This window comes from Argentina anserina, chromosome 4 (genome assembly GCF_933775445.1).
Source record: "Argentina anserina chromosome 4, drPotAnse1.1, whole genome shotgun sequence".
Taxonomy (NCBI): domain Eukaryota; kingdom Viridiplantae; phylum Streptophyta; class Magnoliopsida; order Rosales; family Rosaceae; genus Argentina; species Argentina anserina.
The window spans coordinates 939,770-951,519 of record NC_065875.1 but is presented as its reverse complement, the minus strand read 5'-3'; the positions used below and the strand labels follow the sequence as shown (position 1 = coordinate 951,519).

General features: G+C 37.0%; 1 protein-coding gene across 1 annotated transcript; it reads left to right on the top strand.

The window, feature by feature from the left end:
- Window positions 1-617: 617 nt before the first annotated feature.
- On the top strand, window positions 618-1,334 carry LOC126790827 (uncharacterized). Its single transcript, XM_050517179.1, has one exon. It carries the CDS (start codon window positions 618-620, stop codon window positions 1,332-1,334), a length of 717 nt encoding a protein of 238 aa, XP_050373136.1.
- The last annotated feature ends 10,416 nt before the right edge of the window (window positions 1,335-11,750 follow it).

Here is an 11,750-nt window from a genome sequence, read left to right as displayed (position 1 = left end):
TAAAAATGAATTGCATAATCATAAACTCAATATTGGTGATATACGAGGACAAGGATATGACAATGGTTCTAATATGAGGAGCAAACACAAAGGTGTGTAGAACAGGCTTCTTGAGGTAAATCCTAGAGCATTATATACCCTTTGCGGTTGTCATAGTTTGAGTCTTGTTATTTCTGATATGGCTAATTGTGATGACAAAACTGATTATATTTTTGGAGTGGTGCAACGAATATACTCATTTTTATCATCTTCTACAAAGCGATGGCAAGTGTTCAAGGACTATGTGTAGGGTCTTACTCTTAAGCCATTATCTGAAACACGATAGTAAAGTCGTGTTGAAAGTGTGAAAGCATTTAGATTCCAAGCTCCCAAAATAAGAGATGCATTAGCTTACTTGGAGAAAAATGATGTTGATTCTAAAATAAGGTCTGATGCTCAATGCCTGGCGAAACATAAGATGGAGAATTTTGAGTTCTTATTTGGCATGGTTATTTGGTATGAACTGTTGAATGCTATCAATATTGTGAGTAAACTTCTTCAATCAGAGGACATGCACGTCGATGTTGCTATTCAGGAATTGGCAAAACTTATTTATTTTGTGCAAAACTATAGAGAAAATGGATTTTGATAAGGCATTGATCAGAGCTAAAGAAATTGCAAGTGAGATGGAAATTGCAGTTGAATTTCGTGAAAAGAGACCCATTAAGAAGAAGAAGCATTTTGACGAAAGCGACAGTGACAATGAAGAGGTGACACAAGCTGCTCTTGAATCATTTAAGGTTGGTTACTTGTATTATATTATTGATCAAGCACTTTCTTCACTTCAAAGTAGATTTGAACAGTTTAAGAAATATGAAGAAGATTTTGGACTTTTATTCAAGTGGGAGAAGTTGAAGTCCACAGATGATGAAACATTGATGAACTTTTGTATGAATCTTGAAAAGTTGTTCAAGGATGGTGATGAATATGACATTATTGGGGCTGAATTATTTGAAGAGTTGAGCTATTTGAAAGGGTCTATACCAAAAGAAGTACGAAGAGCAGTTGATGTGTTGAGCTACTTGAAGCAAATGGATGGTTGTTACCCAAATGCTTGGATTGCTTACAAACTTTTGTTAACCATACCTGTTACTATTGCATGTGTTGAGAGAAGCTTTTCGAAGTTAAAGTTGATCAAATCTTATCTTCGATCAACTATGTCTCAAGAAAGACTGAATGATTTGGCTATGTTATCGATTGAAAAGGAGTTTGCGGAAAAGCTTGAGTGTTCGTGCTTAATTGACACTTTTGCTTCCAAGAATGCAAGAAGGGCAATTTTTAGTAAAATGTACTGATATTTGTAACTTTTATATTTTTGTTTCAAACATTATAACATTTTATTATTATTGAAAGTTTTATTGCTATGTTTTGGTCTTTCAAAAAATTTATTGTTTCAATTATTTTTTAACAAAGGGTCCTAATTTTTCTCGTCGCTTCGAGCCCCGAAAATCTCAGGCCGCCCTTGGTGAAACTCAATCAAATCACATAACTTGAATTCGGCAAGGGCATCGTTTAGAGGGTTATGCGGCCTGTGAAATGCAATTGCGGTGTGATTGGATTAGAGTTGATGAGTTTATTGTGCACCGAGTCGTTACTTCCAGACTAATATGGTTGATGGGTTTAGTATGCACAAACTTGTCAGTGTTGTCAATGTCGAAGTTGTGATCACATCTTCCAAACTAATATGCTTGATTTGCTTATGCAGACGACATATTTTCTATTTGCTCGATCGAAAAGCAGAGTAAATATGTGTTGCAGATGAATCATGACAATTAAGTTTTCTTATTACATTGGACCTGCAGTGGTTTATAAGCCAGTGTTTATGCATTATGGGCAGTTTCCGATTTTGTTATTTTTGTTATATAAATATGAAAATCTCTGTTTCTGCTTCTCTGTAACCCTAAGCAAATTAAAACCCTATAACCCATTCATGTTGGGAGATTGAGAGTTCAAAATGTTCAAAATGTCATCCTCTTCAGCAGAAGCGGTAGCCAATATTGAAGAGCTGCTCAACATAATTCTTTTAAGGGTGCCGGTTCTTTCTCTGATCTATTTCCAGTCAGTCTCCAAGCACTGCCTCTCTCTCATCTCCGACCCCAACTTCCGTCGCCACCACACCCTCCAAAACCACAACCCCCAAATCTCCGCTTTTTTCTCTCCCCAAACCAATGAAGAGGCCTTCAAGTCCATCCCTCTCGAAGGCCATTATGGTATTCCCTTCAAAACCCTCAACAATTTCGTCCCAGATGCCTCCAAATTAATGATTTTTCAGTCGTGCAATGGCCTCTTCCTCTGCGATATTCCTGCTTGTTTTTGGTCCAAAGATGAAATTGAGAAGAAATTATACATCATGTCATATATTTTGTCAATTCCACCACCAACCAATTTCGTGCTCTTTCCTCCCCAAGCTTCGAAGAAGAAGGCAATGAGGACACTAATAAGGTAAGGTATGGTTTGGCTTTTGATCCTTCTAAATCGCCACATTACAAGGTGGTCTGCATCGCTAACTGTAACGAAAATTGTGTTGGGGTCGTTGGGGAGCACCACGAGATAGACATATTTTCATCTGAGACAAGAGAGTGGAAACATCTGAAGACTCCTTTCCTTCCCAGCCCCTCTGACGAGGGAAGGCACCCTGACTCTAAAAGGAGGGCCTTGCACTTTGACGACCGAAGCAAGGGAGGGGCCGTATATTGCAATGGTGCAGTCCATTGGATCAAAGACATATGGTATGTTAGAGATTTGTCATTCTGCTCATATGTGGATGGTAGGAAAGAATTTGAAAGAAATGAAACTGATGTGCTCCACTATTTTGAGATAAGCGAGGAGCGTTTGCTGGTCGTCCTGGCTACGCCTCCTGTCCCCTCAGTGGTCAAAAACATTCCACTGACGGCCACTAGTTTTGCCTTCAAGGGTGCAACTATATGGCCAGTAATGACTCAGAGATATTTTGGGGAGTGCGGTGGTTGTTTGTATTTGATTGAGACTTAGAGCATCACACCCATAAAATGGTTTTACTCAAACAAAAATTGGTCACATAAGTAAATTTTGTTTCAAGCAAATCGATTTCATATTTTTCTCAAGCAAATCGATTTTTGCACACACTCATTCATAATTTGCTTAAGCAATTCAATTTTGTTTTGTTGTGAAATGATTAAATTTTTTTACCAGATATATTTACAACCAATAATAATGTGCACGTGTCGTTATCGACTCGATATTATCCAAAATTTCCGATAAGATTTTCGACTAATATAGAATTGACAAGTGTCACTGTCACCTGTAATTGTCGGTAAAATAATTGGAGCAGATTTCCGATAAGATTTTCGACTAGTAGAGAATTGACACGTGTCAATGTCAGCAAAATAATTGGACCAGATTTCTGGTAAGATTTTCGACCAATTTGCTATAAAACGTCTAATATCACTCATTATATACTCACACCATTGTGAAGAATCCGAGCATATAACTCATCCTTCAATCTAAACACTTAGCAACATTTCCTTGTTCATCACTCTGATGAATCCTTTCGGCTTCCACAATTTTTTCAGGCGGAGACAACGTCAACAAGAAGAGGATGACGCTATGGAGCAATCATTCGTGAATCAGATGGTCATGGCGGAAGCACAACACGATGATGAATCAACACGACCAAGCGGTTCACATCGCGGTAAAAAACCAAATAAGCCATGTCAAATGCTATCTAGGGGACGCAATCTCATGGAAGATTACTTCATCGAACGTCCAATCTTCGACGCTCAAGACTTTCGCTGGAGGTACAGGATGAGCAGAGACCGATTCAACATTATCATAACGGACCTCTGCAACCACGACATGTCTTGGCATCAAAGAGAAGACGCCACTGGTTTGCTAGGGGCTAGGGCTACTTCCCCAACAAAAGATGACCGGGGCTCTACGAATGCTAGCGTACGGGTCAGCCGCAGATCAGTGTATTGAAATTACAAGGATGGGGGAATCGACTACCCTGGAATGTATGAAGGAGTTTTGAAGCCAAGTGGTTAATCTCTATGGTCCAAGATATCTCCGCAGTCCAACACTGGCATACCTCACACGACTACTAGCTAAAGGCGAACGCCGAGGTTTTCAGGTATGATCAGAAGCATCGACTGCATGCATTGGGAGTGGAAGAACTGCCTAACCGCCTATCAAGGGACATACTCGGGGCGAAAGGGTCGCCCAACGGTTATCCTAGAGGCAGTGGTCTCGTATGATACGTGGATATGGCACAATTTTGGGTGTCCTGGAGCTAAAAATGACATTAATGTGCTCCACCTATCGAATGTGTTCTTAGAGATTCTTGCCGAAAGAGGCCCAACTATCGTCTACGAAGTCCACGAATAGAGGTACACCACAACTTATTATCTGGCTGACGAAATATATCCAAGGTACTCTACATTTGTCAAAACAATTTCCAATCCCCAGACGTCGCAAGATAAGCTCTTTGCAAAGAAATAAGAGGCATATCGGAAAGATGTGGAGAGTGCATTTGGCATCTTGCAATCTCGATGGGCAATTATACATCATAGTTGTACATTGCACCACAAATCGGTAATGACTACCATCATGTTAGCTTTCATTATATTGCATAACATGATTGTTGAGGAAGAGTATGTGGATGATGAGGAAGAGGATGAGGAAGAAGAAGAAGACTCGCAAAACCCATCGAGGGCTTTCCGGGTTTATGATGGGCCGGTGAATGCACAAGGGAATCGAGTTCTTTTTGAGCCAATCAGTAGAGATAGAGCTAATATACAACGGTTTCACGACCGTGTAGCCGATCTCGAATCCGCTTACATCCATCGAGAGCTCTAGAGAGACTTGGTGAAACACATTTGGAGGGTGGAAACCGGTGAAATACTTTAAATATGTTTTATTGTGTGTTTTCATGATACTTGTGTTTAATTATTAAGGTTGTGTTTAATTTTCACTGTGTGTTTTAATTTAATGTGTATTTCAATTTCAACTTAATAAATAAATTGCATTTTATTTCTCGAAAATTTAAATTACATAAAATGACGAGTCAAGCCCAAATTTATTCTTAATACAATATTATAACTACTATGGAAATAGCACGCGACTTGGGTGATAACAATCCAAATATGTTTTATCGATAGGTTGATCTTGACTAGCTTCTCCTTCATTAAGGATTGCTAGTTTCCTCTTGGTAAAATACCTTTTCGAAATTGGGGTCATAGCCTCCAAATTCATTATCATGATCCTTGTGTCATTCTCTTGTTTCTTCAATCGTAACTCTTCTTCCGCCCTTGCTTCTTTCTGCTTTGGAATGTCTATGTACTCCGTATAATAATTAAGCTCACTTTCATTATGGGCTAGCCTTTTGGTATGCCATGATGCTTGGTCACTTGCAATGGTATGCAAAACCTCCACTCGTTACTCAATAAGAGTCTTACCCTGTTTCTTTTGACGCCTAGTTTCCTTTGCCGCCTTGGTTCCCATTGGTCTAGGTGGACTCGATGGAGCTGCCGTGTTGCTTTGAGGTGTCTTATTCAATTGGTCGTCATCCAAATTGATGGTTGTAGATGATTCAGTTGCGGAAGGAGTACCATGATAACTACTTGCATATGGAGATGGAGTAGTAGGTAGCACCGCAACGAAAGATGGATGATCTTTAACCACTTCTCAACATTCAAAGTGTGTAAACTTTTTCTTCTTGGCATTATAGTAATATGATTGAGCTTATCATTCCTAATGTGAAAAACTTATATTAGGTACATATTTAATTACATAATTTAAATAAATTGGATACAACAAATAATGTAAACAAATTAGATATATTAAAACAAATAATGTAAACAATGCTACATATTTAAAAAAATTAGATAAAAAAATAATGTAAAAAATGCTACATATTTAAAAAAATTAGATAAAACAAATAATGTAAACAAATTAGATATATTAAAACAAATAATGTAAACAATGCTACATATTTAAAAAAATTAGATAAAAAAATAATGTAAAAAATTAGATATATTAAAATAAATAATGTAAACAATGCTACATATTTAAACAAATTAGATATAAATTACATAATTTAATTCATATAATGAAATAAAAATTATAATATATGATAAAACAATGTACTTACTTCGTCCATTAGCGAAGTGCCGCTAGCTATACGTTGATGTGACGCTGCCAAACATTCGCTCCATTTTTGTAAGAGTAGCTTGAACTTGTTGTAGTGAGAAGCGAGCGCGACTTGGGTCCTCGGCTCCTTCGGAGGTTTCTCACCCGGTGCTAGCACCCAATTTTGCATATAATCGGCATGAATTGTCTCCCACAATTTGTCCCTCTTTTGTTTGTTACCGTCATATTCATCAATGCTATGACAGACAAAAGAGATGCACATTTGTAAATTTTCGGAAGGAAGCCAATTGGTGCCTATTATTTTGGAAAAAAATGCTAAACGAAATGAGAGAGGAGATGGAGGAAGATGTGAAATTTGTTGTGTACAAATTGGTGTGAGTTGATCAAATATTGAAGTAGTATTTATAGGCAAATTTTGGGAGAGTTTTGAAAATTTTGGGATTTTTTAACTATTTTTTGAGTTTATATCCGTTCTGATCAAATAGTAACCGTTGCCTATTAATTCTGACCATTAGATCGAAATTTTTGATTCAAAATGGAAGGCCCAGATCTATTAAACCGTTGGCCCATTTAGTAAGACACGTGTCAGTCATTCATTGGCTCGTTAAAATTTTTTTTTATCTTTTGCACGCGCCTAACAGAAAAAAAAATTAACCTGCGCCTGACGTCACCCACGTGTTGTAGGCTCCACTAGGCGGTCGAGCAATCGCCAGAGCAAACTTTGCATGAGCGGAGGGGCGAGCAAATCGTCCCGATTGATTGGGCGAGCACCTCTCGTCCGGTGCGAGATCAAAATTCGGTTTGCTTGAGCAAACCTCCCGGTCCCCGTCGGTGCTCGAGCACCACCTCCTCCTTTGCTCGCCGGTGTAGGTGCTCTTATGAGCATTGTTTGACTCAATTTGATGTGATGGAGATGAAGAGTGATTACTCTGGATGGATTGTTAAGTATAGTGTCGATCTTACTCCTCTAGTTGCAGCTCTTCCTGGACAAGATTGGAACGTGTTAATTGTAGGGGTGGGCACGGGACGGGGCTCATCCCACGTCCCGTCCCACTCTTTTGAATCGGGACGAGATCGGGACGGGACGAGGGTTTTTAAAAATGCATCTCACTCGGGATTAATCCCGGTTGGGACAGGACGGGATCGAGACGGGACGGGACAAATCTCACATTCCTATGAAGTTAAATAAAAACTTATATTTTTACTTTTCATAACAAAGTAACATTCAATAATGAAATTTTAACAAAAAAATTGCATATTATGTTCAAAAGATTATAATTTATCATTATTATTTGAGTTGATATAATTTTAGAGTTATTAAGAACATAAATTAGTTTCATTTTGATACAAATATATAAGAATTTTTAAGTTTTCATTAAAGGTGGGACGGGACGGGACGGGACGAAGCGGGATATAAATTATTCGTCACACGTCCCATCCCACTATTATGAAACAGGACGGGATCGAGACGAACGTTTTTAGATCGGAACGGGATTGGGACGGAATCGGGACAAGATCGGGATTTCCGTTTTTTATGCCCACTCCTAGTTAATTGTCTTGCTATGTCCATTATTTCTCTGAGTCTTTCATATAATTATAAATCTTAGAGCTCGACACAAAAACCATTTTACAAAAAACCATTTTGCAAAAACTCATATCATTTGCACTTGCATACTTTGTGTGGTGTAGGTAGTGCAAGCAACCCTGGAAGTGTTCACAACTAAATCAACTGAGTTGTAGCTGGATTCAAGATTGAGCTTCTGATATATATGCGTGAGTACACACTTTGAGACAAGAGAGGTGAGTTCTTAGACTATGTGAGTTGTGACATGATAGTAACATGGTTAGCTATCCCTTAAGAGTTGTAATCTTGTGAGATGTGTTGAAATGCTTATTGTGAACCAGCTAACTGTTGGCTATGTTCGGAGCTGAATTTTGAGTGACTTTTACATATATAAACATACACTTAGTGTCATGAGAGATAGAATATGTTGTAAATTAGATAGAGTCTAGACATGATAGTATTGCGGTCACCTATCCATGTTGCTATTAATATGTAAGAAGTATTGTTTCACATAATAGAAATATTTGTCCCTCAGGAGTAAGGGGCACATAGTTTTTTTCTCTGATATAGGGTTTATGCGAGTAAAACATATTTTGGTGTTATTTGTTTATTTTTGCACTTTTTATGTTTGTAATTTTGCCACACATGATAACACCAACTCTTACTATCCCTGAGAGCAAAATTGAACGAAAACTTTTTCAGGGCCTATTCACATATGTAAACGTACACTTAGTGTCAGGAGAGATATAATATGTTGTAAACTAGATAGAGTTTAGACATGTTAGTACTGCGGTCACCTATCCCCTATCCAGATTGCTATTAATCCTGTAAAAAGTATTGTTTCACATAGTAGAAATATTTGTCCCTCAGGAGTAAGGGGCACACAGTTTTTCTTCATGATACAGGGTTTATGCGAGTAAAAAATATTTTGGTGTTATTTGAATATTTCTGGAAATCTATCCAAGGCATATCAGATCATTACCGGCAAACATCTGAGTACATATTAAACATAACATTTGTTTTCTGTTTGGTGTATCTTCTTTTGTCTAGAGTTTCTTCTATTATATGTTTTTTGGACTGTACAATACATAAAAATGAAGTCACTATCTATCTATCTATCTATCTATCTATCTTGTAAGCCTGTTTTCTTGGTATAATAAAAAATCTGTCCCTTCTGTCTAGTTTTAAGTTAATTGAAGTTATAGAATAATGTCATTAGCAGTAGAGAAATAATGGTTATATATTGTTTCTAATTCATAAAGTAAAAGGTCTGGTTAGAATACTACAGTAATAAGAATGCATTTAGCATATGAGTCTTTAGGGTGTCACTGAATCCTCATGCCTTTGGTAGAAAAGAAAGTCACTTATCAGTTGGCATAAGTCTGTGTGGAATATTGCATATCTAATTGGGAATATTGAGTTTTCTCAACTTCAATTGCATATCAAATGTGGACCTTTGCACTCTTTGACAGTTACATCTTACAACTCTTATTATACAAATTGTCACAATAACAAGTCATATTATATTATCAAATGCCAAACAAATTTTGTCATATTAATTGGTTACTGCACCTTACTGCTGTTTTCTGCTGGCTCACCCAAATCTTGTCAAACTAATTGGTCACTGCATAGAGGGAGAGAATGAACGTAGCGTGCAACCCCTCTACTAATTTGTTTTAATGATATTTGCACGTAGCTGATAGACACAAAAACACATACAAAGATACACTATTATTAAATTAATTATATCAATTATATCAATATAATAAATGATAAATATGGGTCATTACCCGCATAGGATTGGTGAAATTAAGACTTAAAACACAAACAGACGCGTAAATCAGAAATTTGACAGACTTACCCTAGGAGCGGAAACCTAATTAATTAGCTAATCTAGACTCAACCAAAAATTACGAAATTAGACACTAACTAGATACAATGACGGACTACCACATAAATGTTAAGGGTATTCGGAATTAGTTTTATTGGTGAACAAAAATAAATAAGACAGAAATACTGCTGATAACAAATTATTAAAAAGTAAATATGAATGTAAATATGAGAAAAAAAATAGCTAGGAACTTCTCTTCACCACTAGATATGCTTCAATCACCCCAAAACAATGTCAATAATTATAGATGAATGCACTCACAATTAAGCCAATATCGTTAGGTCATTAACCGTTTTATGTTTTCTTACTTGTCATGTTAAGCGAAATGTCAGTATCGACTTAACTATATTCTCAATTAATTAATCTATGAAATGTTGGTATTTAGACCAAAATAATTAAAATCATAAAGTTCTAAGAATGTTTGAGTAACAACAAAGAATCTGAGGTCAATGTCGGTAGTCTTAGATTACTAAGGAATCACTTCATACAAGTACCTACAAAGAATTTGTTATCTCTCACTGAATATGCAACGATATGTCAGTCATATACATATTGAAGATAATAAAACCCTAAAACATACATCAAAGTATCGACCCAATGAGGCATGTAATAGAATTATCAATGAACAATCAGTGAAGAAATTCTCATCTAAAATTATATAAATCAATTGGAGTTTGAAATCGAAGACATATCTAAAACTTTGATCAGCCCCTAACTATCAAGGAATTTAGTTACACATAATCTTGAATAAAAACATCAAATATACATGAGAGATGAATTAAGGGAGAATAGACCGAATTTCATTTTTCTTGTGGAGGCTTGATGAGATTTTAGCACCTTGAGGAGATGTGGGTTGTAGCTTGAGGAGATTGAAGGTGACTTCGCTTCGGCTCTCCCTGTCCGTCTTTTCTTCTTCTCTCTATTTTTTCTTCCCCTCTCCCTCTCTTTCTCTTGGTTGGTTGTGGAAAAATGGTGTAGTTAAATCTCAACTAAAAAGATGAGATCTAGTTGTGATAGAACAATGTGTTGCTCATTCCTTACTTCTCCATAAAATTAGCTCGAAAATGCATGGCATCACCAAAAGTGGTGGTGCTCGGAAAATTACCGGAATTTCACATTTTTCTCTTCTTATCAAGATATTCGAGTTAAGAATTAGATTTTCCTCTCTTTCTTCTTTATTCTTTCTTCTTCTTTATTCCACTTCAAAATACCTAAAAACATATAAAGTTAATTAAAAATATAAAAACATAACAAAATAGTTAAGTAAAAGAAATAATTAACATAATAAAAGTCACATAAATATATGACTATCAGTAAGGTAGGAGACTAGTGTCTTGGACCCTTGGTAACATCGTACCAACTACCAGATCACTTGTAGTGGTTAAGCAATATGTTTAACAATTTGATAGAAGAATTCACCTCTACCCTCATTGAACCCTAGCCGGTTGCGGCAGTAGCACCAAGGGTCAATGGTGACTGTAACATGATAAAACAAAAAATTCAGGGGTACAATTGTCTTCCACAAATGCCGTAGATATCATTTGATGCCTAGTTGGGCGATTTCAAAGATTGTCTGATAATATTTGATAGTGTTATATCTCCCAACCCAAGGAAACGTGCGGAAACGAGCCGCAAATGTCTGAATCCGAGCCGTAAACGATCAAATACGTTTCCGATACGTAGCCGAAAATACAGTTTGTCGTTCTCTGTCGTTTATGGTACTTCACTCTGAAAAAGGCTGCAGGCTCCTCTGATTCAAATTCAAAATCAGCAAAACCTCGCTCCCTCCACCTCTTCCGCAACCACCGCCGCGATGGCCGGGAACGGTCTCTTCACGTCATTAATCTCTGACATCAAGTCCTGCTGGAAGGTATGTCATTTTTTTCTTTCTCTTTGCTCGATCGAAAAGCAGAGTTAGAACAATTTGTTGCAAATTGGATCAATGCACTGGTTTACAGGCCAGTGTTTATGCATTATGGGCTGTTTTCCGATTTTGTTTTTTCATGACTTCTTTTGTTTGAATATCTGGTTTTACGTTCGGGATTTGTGGAATGTGAAACACGAATGGAGCTTTTGGAGAAGTGTTTGCTAATTAATGGTGGGCTTGTAAGGTCTCAAAGAATACATAGT